Raw genomic sequence first — 15,058 nt, 5'->3', positions numbered from 1 at the left:
TGAAGAATACGTACCGCCATCTTGGCTTTGTTTGGAATACAACGTATTTCTTTTAGACAAAGAAAACTGGTTAGCTTGCTTTATAATTTAAAATAACAAATAGCAATATTAAAATTATACCTAAAATGAAACATATCAAAACCCTTTAAACATCAAAATATACTATTCACTAAAAAAGAGCATATTACAATATATACATTCATATTGATCAGACCAATTGATTTTTTATTTAATTTTTATTTGAAATAATGTAAATATGTAATTTAATAGAATTAAAAAAATTTAAAAAATCCCTACTAGTCACATGAGAACTGGAGATCCAAGATAAAAACATTAACATTGAACGTTCCCTCAAGCTTATTCTAGAGTTTTTTTCATAATATTCATATAACTTTGCAGTTGAGTATGCTGCTGAACAAAAGGTATGCTCCATGTATAAGCATTGATCCAGAAACAGTACTTCCTTATCAAAAATTGTACTCATGACTATGGGTTCTAGAGATAAAACTCATTTATTATTTTTTTTATTTGGTTCTTTTGTGAGATAGCCCTTTACTTCTCTACTTACTTACTTATCGAGAAAGTGGGATAGCTGGGATTGAACTCTACGCTGAATAGGTTTATATAAACCTAAAGGTAGGTATGACAATAGGGAGGTTGGGTAGAAATGATTTCAAATCACAAGATTTAAAGTTTTCTTCAGTGGAAGGACTTTAGAGGTTTTCCAGGAAATGCAGGAGGTAAAATTTTACAGGGAGAAGTTTTAGATATGACAAAGGATCAAAAGAGTGGTAGGAATAATAATAATAATAATAACAGCTTTAGTTCTATTCTTTACAGAACTAAAAGCCTCTCCAAGGGTTGATGTGCTTCATAAAAGTGAAAAATTTATAAAAACTAACCCAAATTTATTTATTAAACTTTTACATTAATTTAAAATTAATAATTTTTGAGATGTAATTAAACTAAATATTTTCTACACAGTAATTCTTCTTCTTTATTACTTTACCCCATAGATCCCTATTCCTAGCCAAAGAAGCCCGACAGTCACCTTCTCTTTGCACTTTCTCATCAAGCCATCTTGTAGTCTTCCTCTCCATCTCTTGTGTTCCCTTGGTATCCACTAAAATTTTGGACCACATTCTCACATCAAGTCTGACATTTCAGTTGATGTGATTCAGTGCTGTTGCCGACCTTGTCTGAGAACTGTACAAAACTATCGGATAAACACAGGTTTGTTGTTTTGTTACTTATAAGACGAAGGTAGTAAGGTTTTGATCAATTCAATTGGGATATTATTGGGCTGGTAATCATTTTTACAGGATTTATAAAAAGAGTTAAAGAAATCATTGGGGAGTAATTTAGAAAAAAGGCAGTCATTAGAGTCTTAAGACTTTTAAAAATTGACATAAACTTTAACTATATTTCAGTTCCCCAACTGTTCCTATGTAGGGTATGAAGTCTGGGGAGCGACATCCTTTACGAAAAAGAAAAACTTACAATCTTTTCAAAATAAAGTCCTAAGAACTGCAGATAATGCTCCATGGTTCATAAGAAATAGCCAATTCCATTGGGAATAACTAATGGAGTCAATAGAGGATTACATCAAAACATGGTTCATGAAGTTCCACTCCCAGTTGCCGACAGTTAAAGGAGCAGTGACCTACAACCTGGGAAACCCAACCTCAACCCGAAGACTGAAGCCCAGGCTGCTACAGGACATTCTGTTTAAATTCTATATTTATTAATTTATTATTGACACTACCTCTATTTTACTTATTATTACTATTTATTTTTTTCTTCTCTCGTCCATTTTTCAAATTAACTTGTTTGTTTTTACCATTAGAGGGCAATTGTTTGTTTTGTTAAGTCTACAAATATCGTTATTAATTTTACTTTTCTCTTTTATTAAGAAGCATTATTCTTATCTATTTATTTTATCTTATGTTTTCTTTTAATTTTAACAATGTATATAGTTAGGGGTGTCTTTTGTATGAGACTATATCCCCCATAATTAACTGATAAAAAAAATATTTATCTAATGTAACAGTTATATCAACCATGTAAGGCCCACCAGGCCAATCTGGTATAAAAATAAATAAATAAATGAATAAAAATAAAACTGTTTTTATCAAAGGTGATATCTGAATGAGTTAGATCCTAAACTGTCCAATACTACTTGATTCTAGTGATTCAAAAAACCCGCTGTTGGATTCAATCTGTTAGTGGATTCCATTGATAGAAACCTACTCCATATTATATAATAAATTATTAAGAGAAAACAGGCGCACAACAATAAATTTTTGAAGGTAAGTGTAACAAAAATTATTATAATGAAAAATGGTTCAAAAGAAAGAAAATACAGCTGGATGCAGAAAGGAAGATAAAATATTGAACCAAAATTCCAGGAGAAGTAATTTATTTAATGATAAGGTCTTTATGAGGATCCACAAAAGTCTTATTGACATTTCATGTTTTTTTTATTACATTTTAAACACTTTTGATTCCTTCTTTTCATTTTTATAAATATTATTTTAATAAATTGCCCAGTAATGGTTTTAATCACTATTCGAGCATTGAAATTTAAATTATTTATATAAATATGTTATGTATCTCAAGACTGTATGTAATTTTAAAATGTACTCATGTTTTTAATAAAATAAAATTAAAAAAAAAAATATTGTGTAGTTTTCAGGACAAGGTAAATACATTTTCTGAAAGATTGTTGATTGGCTCTTTATAATATATAAAAGAAATATGATCCAGATGCAGTGAAAAAAAAAATTAAACATTAATTAAGCTTTGTAATGTGAGTCAACGTTTTGTCCCAATATACAGGGCTAAACAAGATACAATTAACTAAAATAATAAAACAAAGTAAAAGTAAACAATAAATTAAAGTAAACTAAGATATGGCTAAATATGATTGAAACATTTATATAAAAATGAAAAAAAGTAAATAAACAAACTAAAAATAAGATGTACAGAGAAAAGTATAAATTACAAGAATTACAAGTACAAGAATTACAAAAAGGCATTAAGACAATAAATGAAAACAGAAATAATAATATATATGTATGTATAGTTGACCGTAAAAATTGATATATAGGGAGATGGTCAGGGTTGCGGTCAAAGGAGAAATAAAAATAGTTGTAAACTATTTTTATTTCTCCTTTGACCGCAACCCTGACCATCTCCCTATATAGAAATAATAATACATTACGTACTAAAAATACAGTACATACTAAAAGAAGAAAAATAAGAGAAATCAGAAAAAATAAAGGTAAAGGAAAAATAATGAACAAAGTAGAACATATACCTCAATGAATGCAGGTAAGAACAAAAATGAGCTGAAGGCAGATGAGAAAACCAACAGGATAGGGGAATGGAGGAATTTGTGGTTAAGAAATACTTTTAAAACAACTTAAATTTTTTTTTTTTCATTAATTGCCTAATACCTTGTAATTCTTGTTTATTTATACTTTTCACTATATCTTCTTTTTATTTTCATTAATTTACAATTTTCATTTTCATAGAAATCTTCAAATACAGGGTTAGCAAATAAGTCCTTTCGGTTTTTGTATTCATGTATTGTTTATAATACGTCACATTTTTCTGATGCAATTAAGCCCAACAGAGGATTGTTTATCCTAGTTGTAATATGTAAACAGTTATGTCTGTTGACATATTAAGATTAGGTAAATATAGTGTTTGTGATCCAGCTGCAAAGAAGGATGGGAATATCGTGCATTATTGGCATATTTTGCTATATTACTTCAAAAATGCGAGCAGGGAATTTTGAAATAAATGACGCACTGCGACCTGATCGCCCACCAGAAATTGAAACCATTGATGCTAATGCGATATTCAATCAAAATCCATCCCAATCAGTGTAAGACATTGCAGAGGTCCTAGACGTATCACAAACAAGCATAGAAAATTATTTGCAGAAGCTCGGCTACTTTTCTTAGGCTTGATGTTTGGGTCCCCTACTCCAACAAGCCAACTTGGCAACATGCATTTCCATTTGCGATTCACTGCAGAAACATTAAAAAAACGATCCATTTCTTAAAAGACTTGTGACAAGGGATGAAAGGTAGATTGTCTACGATAATGTAGTGCGGAAAAAATCTTGGAGACACAGCAACGAACCACCTGGAACTACATCTGAAGCAGGGTTGCACCCAAAGAAGATAATGCTTTCTGAATGGTAGGATTTTAAGGGTGTGATTTTTTATGAGCTTTTCCCACAAGGTCGATCAATACCACTCTAAACTGCTCATAATTAACAAAATTGGATGAATCGATTCGAAGAAAACACCCAGAACTGGCAAATCGAAAGGGTGTCGTCTTCCATCATGACAACGCTAGGTCCCACACTTCGTTAGTCATCCACAATAAATTGTTAGCCCTTGAATGGAATCTAGGGAATGATAATGAGGGAAGGTAATCAAAGATAATAGACATTACATGGTAAATTAAAATAAGTATTATGTACTAAATATACTTAGTTTTCTTTCACCCAAAAAACCGAAAGGACTTATTTGCCCACCCTATATTTTATACAATTTTTAACCATACCATAGATTTACTTTTATTTCATGTTTCCTTATTCTCTTACATTGTTGCATTATTATAGATTTTTAAATCTTTTTTAGCCATGTTGGAGCCCTGCAAAGTGGGGCAAAATCTAGGCTCACATTAAATAGTTAAAAAACTATTTGTTTTTTTTTTTGTTTTTTTTGCTGCATCCTTTGATTTATTTATCTAAAATATTTACATTTCAGAAAAAAGGAAAGGTATAAATGAAAATGAAAATTGAAAAAAAAAAAAAGAAAGTAATTTAACAGAAAAACAATAAAAATGCTTTATTAATAAAACAATATAATATCATATGATAAATGCAAGAATAGAAATGGTTGAAGAACATGCTTTAAATTTTTATCTAAATTTTATTTTGGATTATATAACATATATAATTCATATTTGATTACATAATAACATGTATTAATTTTTATAAATGATCTCGACTACAAATACATATACATAGCTTTAAAACTATACTATCCCTACACCGATAATGTAATAATTCTAGGCTGTTAATTAGTCATATCCATGCATTATCTAACGACAGCTAAACACTTAGTATAAGTAGTTGTGATTCCATAGATTTTTTTCACTTTTATAAAATGAAAAATCTTAAAAAATATAACAGTGATAAGATAACGAAATCGGCAAAGAGTACCAAATAATAAATTGAAGATTAAGACATTGAAAATTCGCATTCTTTCCAGCTGGTCCATATTTTCTACACTGCCATATAAAACTCTACATCCTCAATATAAAAATAATATAAAAAACTAACATTACCAAAAGATATATTCCGTTCTCATAATGCCAAAGGATAAAGGTAACTTTAAGGTTACTGTCATAAAAGATACTATATCTTCTCTAACATCTACCTAATCCAAAAAGTTACTTTATAACTATTATTATTATTATTTTTTTTTTTTAATATTGAAGTTAAACATCAGAAATTAAATCAAAGAGTTTACTGGACTTAAATATTGAATTTTTATATTTTAGGAAGTCAAATAATAAAACAAAACAATAATAATCAGTTTACATTCGAACTATAAGACTTCATTGATCATTTAGATGTAAAACTTTGTAAATGAGAAATAGCCTTAGATAATAAAGGAATAATATGTTTATTTAGCAAAGAAATTGGAAATGGGTGTGTAGTTACCAAAACATGAAGAATTATTAATTTAACAAAAACTTATTCGACCAAAGGCAAACTTTTAACATTTTTTTCTTTAAAAATCTTAGAATTTTGGTTATCCTTTTGTTGTTAGAATGTACCTCAAACATAATTCTGATGAAAAACACTACAAAAATTATAAAATTCCTAGTTATTCTTTATATTCTGAGATATTTTCAACAGATAAAAACTCTGATTAACCAATTAATATTTAACTTCAATTTTTTGGTTTTTACTTTTTTAAAAAATTATTTTCTTAAAAAAAAAATAATAACATTGATGACTCGTGTCCCTTAGGTAAATGTAACAAGGACATCTTTAACAATTTTTTTGATTGAATTATATAGTTATAGCTAGATGAGCAATAAACATACATACACTTTTTTATGTTAGTAAACCTATACATTAAGTATTTTGCTATTAATTTCTAATGATAAAATTTTTTAATAAATCTAAAATAAAAAAAAAAATACAAGGTATGTCCCCTTTGCTGACGGTTTCTGTTTTCTCAAAATCAGAAAATGGTAACGATTTTATAAATGGACTATTGAATATTCTTGAACTGTTTTATCTTCGGTATAAAACATAGCTCAAACTCTGTTGCGGTTGAATATTAAATTACAATAAAATTATTTACTGGAATATAATAGTAATAATGTACTACTCCAGTGAATAATTTGTGAATATATACTCTATGTATTTAACTTATATACAATGAGAAGAAAAAAAGTAGTCACATTTTAAAGTTTTAACTTTTCTATTCCAAAATCTGGCAAATACTTCAATTCGGTGTATTCATAAGGTGAACAAAGACACTCATCTTTACCAGAAGTGCATCGAAATTTACAACTGAAGTTATTAATTATCAAAAGATTGATAGAATAAAAAACATCGACCACTTTTTTTCCCTTAAAGTTAGTATATCAAATATATTTATAAATGATATCCTATAATATGAAAATTAAAATTAAAAATCTTAAAACATAAAAAATATAATTTGAATTTTTTTTTTTCAGAAAATAATACTTGTTATATATCTTTGGCTAAGTAAACCAATAATGTTAAAAATATACATCTAGATATTTATATATATATTTATATTCTTTGCTACAATGAAACAACACCACAAACATACATTTGGACGGATAGTTTCACATCAGAAACACAATTTCTATTTACAGTTCGAACCTGGACTACAGGCACACACTCGCACACAATGCCATTTAGGTATAAATGTAGATTAAGTTAACCATTGCACAATAGGCCTGCCATTCTTTACGACGATGTGAGCAAATTTTAAAAAATTGCCAGATTTTTTTTTTTTTTTTTTAAATTTACAGCAATTCAAATGAAGAAATGAAAAGAAAAAAATTGAAATACTGACTAAATTAAGTTTTGACTAATATTTACATATTAACATTTCCTATATTTACATATATACTTTTACAATTATCAATAATTGCTGATAAATTATTGTTAATATTCAACTGTGAGCACTTCATTTAATTATTAAAAATAAGTGTCACATTATAAAAAAAAAAATCTCAGAATAATGGAAACGAAAATTGAAGGAAGACAGTAACGTCTAACGATTGCATCAGAGGTTTACATAATTATAGGAGCAGACCTGTCATTTGTTTTTGTTTTCTTCAACTTCACTGTAGCAAATACATTTCCTCTGAAAAATAAGAGTAACAATGAAGAATATTTTTTAAAATATATAAATTATAAAGAATTTTTACAATAAAAAGATACCTAATCTAAAAAGAATAATATAATCCAGATAAATGAAAAGGGTCAATACAATACAAATTATTTCTAAATTATTTCATTGTGGTATTGTTATATTTAAAAGATCTCATTAAACATATGATTTTTTCTTCCTGAATATATTGTAGAATAATAACATCACCTCGAGTACTTCTAACTTTATTTTTAGAAGTACTGAGGACAGTGAGAGTATATCATTAATGTAACTGGCAAAATATCACTCACTATGTACAGTAATATAAACATAACAATATTCTGACTTACAGTAACTTTGAGCAATAACGATAACATAGATTGGTACATAAATATAATACAAGATTCCAACACCAATAATTAAATGAATACCGTATCAGGCATTGATTTCATCCCATGAGTTGTACCAAGGATGCGCAGTACCGATTCTACTCTGGTGGAGTTCGACAGTTGTCGTGGTCTCCTTCTTCCTAATAAGGCGAGTTCTTGGAAGCATTGTGGACGTTTCATCAGTTTTCTTGTGATGATCATTGACAACGATGCATGAATCAGTATCGGGTGAATCTTCCGAATTGTTTTGCGGTGGCATTCTTCTATTCTTTGCAGACATCTTTTTCTGTTTCGCCTCTTCTTGAGAGATATCTATCAATGATCTATGTCGCCACATGGCCATTCCTTCTACCACTCCTTCGTCTTCACGATTTCTGAATTTCCAAAGAGATTTGGTCCTTTTCACTTTCTTTTCATACGGCATTTCGAGGGCTTTGAGCTGACGGCGAGCCTGGCGCAGACGAGGGTCTACTTCTTTTCTCCCGAGGGTGGAAAGGTGGCTAGCGCTGGATGTTTGGCGTACCATTGAGGCTGACTTCTCGAACCACTCGTCGTCTGTCCAAGATCTCATAGTGTCATCCTTCCTCCGAACGATGGTGTCTCTAATCAACCAAGAACTGAATAAATATTGGCAACGTTTATTGAGATTTTCCACCACCTTTTATAGATCTCAACTCCTCAATAAGGAATTAATGGGCTATTTAGATGTTAGGCAACTTAAATTTCCAATAAAAGTAAACTTTTTCCAACACCACATATTTCACTAATCCATTAATCCTGTCATCATGCAACCATCACCAGAATTCCTTACAGGAACCTAGAATAAAACCCAGGTTTCCAAGAACCGTAGTCTTCGACACAATCATTATACCACTGAGAGGATAACTTAAAATATATACAAAGTATTACATACTTTGGGTGTTATTTTTTAATAAATCCTGTCATGAGATAAACAACATAAACTATTGGAATAAAAATATAATATGATATAAAGGAATAAAATGATATTATGGAATAAAAATACAACATAGTACCAAAATGAGGAAGAAATAGCACTATTATGTTTCAAGGTGTCGATGTATATATATCCACAAAAGTATTTTGGAATATTTAAGTTAAATATTTAAGTAATAAATTGGAATAATTTTAGCAAAAATGTTAGATAAACCTCATAAGAACAACTAATACTGAAATCATAAATCACAACACGGCTGAAATTTTTCAAAAAAATAAAATATTAAAACAAAAATGAATTTGAAGTAATTTTATCAATGACATTTAGTTTACCTCTAACTGAAGCCAGAGGTAACATCTATAATAGCAGTAGTATATTTCAAAAGTAAATCGAATAAAAACCTGCTGTAATAAGATATAGAAAGAAATAAAATGCATATTGGATAAATATTCTATAATGATGAATATACGGAGTAATTAAACATTACATCATTTCAGTTTTTTTTTATTACTATCTCGTTCATTTCTACCACATATTCTGTAACTTTACTAATACTGAATGGTTCAATGCTCAACTGTTTGAACAAAATAGTGAGTAGTTACTTTTACTCTTATTACACATATTCAGGCGATTGCTATGAGCTCAAAAATAAAGATATGAAATAAGAAAAAAAGGGGGGTAACTGCCTTATACCAGAAGTCCTGTAAAAGAGTGGTCATACTACAAGAGCAGATACTATACCACAAGAAGAACAAAAAAAAAAAAAATATGACCCATAGTCCGATTCTCAGTGGTATGGGATAAAAATTAAATTTTAGTACTTATAAGAATAGATCCAGACCCCCAGTAATTATCATAAGTCCTTGGTTTTGGACTACAGATGCTTTAAGTGAGTATTAAAGTAGAACTATTTGAATTTTTCCAAGAAAAATCACAGATAAAAGCTAAAAAAAAAAAAACTTTGATTTTTATGCCATATCCTTGAGAATGGCACTATAGGTCATACTAAATTTTTCATTCCTCTTAAGTTACAGTATCTGCTCCTACAATATGACTACTCATTTCTGGGACACCCTGTATATATCACAAAAGAATTAAAACAAGAATAATGAGGTGTAGATAGTTGACCATAGATTAATGATTGGAGAAGTTTGTTGGGGGGTGCGGTCAGCAAAGAACAACATAAATAAATAAAACAATATTTATTTATTTATGTTGTTCTTTGCTGACCGCACCCCCCAACAAACTTCTCCAATCATTAGAACAAGAATGGATTAACCCTTTGTACTCGAAGTTTTTTCATTCATATTACCAGCATAATAATCCGTGATCCACGACCGTCATTTGCCACCTCGTCATTCAGCCCTCGGGTTTGAAGACAAATTTCATCAAGAGAAAACAGATGCTAAGTACATTCATAGAAAATACAGCTAAATTAAAGACCCAGTCGAACAATCCCTTTAGATAAATGAAATAATAAAATAATAAATGAAAGAAAAACTTGAAGAACATAAAATTGTAATAAAACAAAACATGATTGATTTATATAATTATTAAATTGTCTATTAAAAATAATTGACTATTTTAATTATTTTAAAATTCCACACAATCCTATGGACATATATGCAAAGTAACCATTTATTTATTTATTATTATTCATTTATTTAGCCCAGAATTTTACTATTATAAATTTAAATAAAAAAAAAAGAAAATGATAGATTTGGTAAAGATCTATTCAAAAAGCATTTCAAATCTATCTAAAATAATTCAGAAGATCATTATAAAAACCATGTCAGAATTTTCAAGTTAGTGCTGCTATCTGTGGCACAGCTGCCAAAGCTTAAATTTTTTTTTCTTAAATGTTTTCCTCTATTTATCAAAATCAAGACAATTATGACTTTAAAGGCCATTAAAATATAACATGATAAAGAAATATAATTTATAAATAAAGAATAAAGATAGAGTTTTTTTCTAGAAAAAAATATAGTAATTTGTTAATAGACTAATCATACAAAAAGATAAAGGTTATTGAATGGTGTAAAATTATTATATAATTTTTAACTTAATCAATATTCATCATTTTATCTTGTTATTGTATATTATAAAATTTAATGTGAATTACATACAAAAATTCACATTTCCCTTTATGACAAATTGGATTAAATTGTTAATTTCAAAAGTTTTACCACAGTCCATGCATATGTTAAATCCCTCAATTACTCTTCTACATAATAACATATTTAAATAATAATTTTAATGGAAAGAAATTGTGTATTTACAGCTTAATACGATTATGTGAATTGTAGGTTATAGTGCGAGATTAGCAATTAGAGATTGTGATATATTAACATGTTAAAGGGCAATAGAAAGTAGTTCCAATGGTAACAGTAAGTAAATAAACTATTAAAAAACTTTATTTTATAAATTATTTTAATTTATATTATTTCAGTTTCATTCATTTTACGTTATTCAATTTAAAAAGGAAAAGTGTTTAAATATTTTCCTTGGGATTTATTCCAAATTGTATTATAAATTCATTTATTTCCTTATTACACATTTAAACAATCATTGAAAGTAATATGGTATTTGATGTTTATATATTTGGTATTTGTTAACTTTATATCTCAATCTTTTGGCATATGAACTCAAAAATATTTACATATCTTTAACAGTGATTTTCGTTTTTATATGACACTCAATTAATCATCAAAATTCATATATTTCTTTAAAAAGCAAATGAATATTAGAACTTCGAGTGAAGATTACATAACCAAGCTTTATCAGGTTTTAATCACAATATGATAAATTATCAAGGTAACAGATCTACTCATAAACCTAGCATCAAAAAAATTTGTTTGTACGAGAATATATTTTTAAGGAGATATAAATTTTTGGAGCAAACCAGAATTTTGTGAGGTCCCTTTGTGGAGACTTTTGAAGGAACAAAACATGAAATTGATAACACCAATTTAAATAAACTACAATTTTTAGTAATAAAAAACATATATCTGTTTTATATGAACAATTATCGAATTATAAAAACAAAATACATTATTTTCTTTTTTTTTTTTAGATTGATAAGGGTAATAAAATGTCTTGAAAGTGAATATACGATATCACTGTCATGGGAAATAGGCATAATTGTACTATTGATAAGATGCTTTAACAGTAAATAAAATTATTAAAGAAGTTCCAATTTGTAGGATACAATAATTAAGAGATCGCAAAGCTGCTTACAAAAAAACAATAAAAAACATTGTTTAGAGATCTAGATACAAATCAAAATATTATTTATGATAGTATATTAAAATTAACAGACTACGAAAAAATATGTTACACCCATAAGTATTTTTTTACAAGGTATTAACCAAATTATAGTATGGTATATTAGAAAATCAGATATATTTAACTTAGTAGATAATAGCAGTAACAAAAGGATTGGGCATACTGTCCTACAGAGATTTCATAGAATGTAGTTAATTAATATCAATATGATAATAGGTTATTTTTTTTTCATTTAGTAATAAATGAGACTAAAACTGAGTACATGATATCTGAAGAACAACCGTTTTGTTCATCACAACGGTCATGTACTGAATGTATGACTCGAGTTCAGTGTATATAACTTCAACAGTTTCATTTGGGTTCAGACCTTAAATATACTAGTTTTCTGCTATTTCTGTTTTCAATTATTATTTTTTAATAAAGTATATAGTTTTAATAATTTAATAGCTATACTGTAATATTTTTTACAATTTTGAAAATAAAGTGCTGATTATGTCTGGTGAATGAAGTACAACATATAGATTAACTATTAAGAAAGATAGTAAAGTTCTGAAGTCTTAATTGAGTAAAATTCTCTGTTTTAGGCAAAGTTATTCACATTGAGCAATATATTTTATTTAAAAAATTCAAATACAGAAGAATGCAAAAATAAAATTAATTTCTTATGAGAATTAATTTTTTTAATTACACCGTTTTTAAACAAAAGTCATAAGCAAGGTGAATCATATCCCATACAAAGCAAAATAATTATCTATAAACATAGATAGCTATGATAAACAACAATAATGAAGTATTAGGTGGGAACAGGTGGGCGGTGAACTGATTGATTTGTCATGCTATTGTGTTTATCTCAGATTATAATAAATGTCTGATTACTTAATTTCAAAACTCGCATGAAAAAAAAAGCATAATAAAGGTTTTTAATAAAATCATAGAATCAAAACCAAAAAAATAATTACTTATTTTGGTAACTTTACCATTGGAACTAGAACAAATTATTTATAAGGTTAATTTTCAATCAGCTAATGATTTTATACCTGTTCGTTTCATCATCAGAATAGTCAACTTCGGGAGCAGGAGGGGGATCATTGCTGAACCCACTGTCGTTGCTAGAATGAAGAGAAGCCGGATTGGGAACAACTCCTGGTTTAGAAACACCTGGGCGTACCGTTGGCTTTGGCAATGGAACTGTCGGAGCTGGGCCACTCGGAGGACCACCGCGTCCTTCTTGAACCTAAGCAACATACAAACAACTTTTAAAATACAATAAATTACCATTGCATATTAATATAATATTAATAATCGAGGACCTGACATGATATGGATAAGCGATATAAAATGCACAGTGGAACAGAAAATAATTATCTGCCACAGCCGGATTCAAATCCAGGTTCTTGAAGTTAGTAGCTAATTGCTTTACCACTGAGCTACCCAATCCCATTAGAAAACACCTACTTTTCATTTATTTTTAGAAAATACAGCAATCAGGCGTATAATATGGAAAAAAACTTTTAATAAGACGATCAACAGAATTTTTTTTTTTTTTTTTTTTCGGCCAAGACTCCCCTTGGATCAACAGAATGCTAGCTTTACAAATCATGATTTTTTTTTTTTGTTTATAGAAAATAAAATTTTCTTTATTAAATAAATCAAAAATTAGTATCCAATTCTGTCTCAACACTTTATTTTTCACTAGTCCAACGTTTCGGCCATTCTAGCCATCTTCAAGGACATCTTCAATACAAAACTCTTCCTCACATTAATTTACAATTTCTATTGCAGGCTATTCTGCCCAGGTCATTTTCTTTATTCTAAGTTCAAAACCTATTTATTTAAAATTTAAAAATCATTAACATTTAATTTTCCTCTATAAAATTATCAACAATTAAATACACCACCATATAACAAACTATACAAAAAAAATTTGTTATATGGTGTTGTATTTAATTATTGATAATTTTATAGAGGAAAATTAAATGTTAATGATTTTTAAATTTTAAATAAATAGGTTTTGAACTCATAACAAAGAAAATGACCTGGGCAGAATAGCCTGCAAAGAAATTTTAAATTAATGTGAGGAAGAGTTTGTATTGAAGATGTCCTTGAAGATGGCTAGAATGGCCGAAACGTTGGACTACTGAAAAATAAAGTGTTGAGACAGAATTGGGTACTAATTTTTGATTTATTTAATAAATAATTACCTTGTCTCAAAAAATTTTGAAATAATATAATTAAAATAAAATTTTCTTTTATACCCTGTTAATTATTTTTTTGCCTTATTGTCTATCCCATGTCAGGACCACAAATAATAAAAAAAACACAGTTAAGTTGACTTAGCTACTTGCTACATAGTAATTTTATAAAATACACTTGGTAACGATATCAACAGTTTTTAACTTACCAAAAATTCTCTAAAGCAGAACTTAGGATTTATTTATTTTATGAATTACATTAAGAAAGTATATACTATAACCTTTAGTGCATTTACTGTAAACAATAACGATTTAGTGTACGTATTGTGATATAAAGTTAAACTACCATTGATAATCTAATTTTACAAGCTACTTTAAACTTTGATACTCTATAAAATCAATTGATTATTAATTTAAAACTAGCTAATTCAGAGTATTTTTGTTGAAGATGAGTCATTTTAATTTTTTTTAATTAATGAACATCAAAAGACCTTTTTAATTAATCAGATAAGAGGAAAATTAACTGTTTTTTATTTTTCAAAAATAAACCTTTTATCTATTTTAAGATATATTCCCACCATAGTAAGAATATTAGCACAACTCATAAATACTGTGCGCTAACCAATTGCGCCACTGGGAAATCTATAGACATAAATTTTGTAAGACTGTATCTTAACCGGTGAGCTACGGGCGGCCCTGGCCCGCTTGAGAATAGGTCATACTCTCCTCACGCACTCTCACCTGATCAGAAAGCTGCCACCTCCAACGTGCAAATATTGTCAGTCCATT

At 28.3% G+C, this 15,058-nt stretch overlaps 1 protein-coding gene across 1 annotated transcript in view; it reads right to left on the bottom strand.

Moving 5' to 3' along the window:
- Window positions 1-4,849: 4,849 nt before the first annotated feature.
- LOC106692686 (Insulin receptor substrate 53 kDa) overlaps window positions 4,850-15,058 on the bottom strand; it is a gene marked incomplete at its 5' end in the record, with an annotated part of 52,649 nt that continues 42,440 nt past the window's right edge. Inside the window, 3 exon segments of the mRNA XM_067049634.1 lie at window positions 4,850-7,442; window positions 7,880-8,439; window positions 13,115-13,311. Coding sequence (XP_066905735.1) covers window positions 7,884-8,439; window positions 13,115-13,311 — 753 coding nt within the window.

Source organism: Halyomorpha halys, unplaced genomic scaffold (genome assembly GCF_000696795.3).
Source record: "Halyomorpha halys isolate HHAL.00 unplaced genomic scaffold, Hhal_1.1 Scaffold67.1, whole genome shotgun sequence".
In the NCBI taxonomy this organism is placed as follows: domain Eukaryota; kingdom Metazoa; phylum Arthropoda; class Insecta; order Hemiptera; family Pentatomidae; genus Halyomorpha; species Halyomorpha halys.
This window is presented reverse-complemented; position numbering and strand designations above follow the sequence as displayed.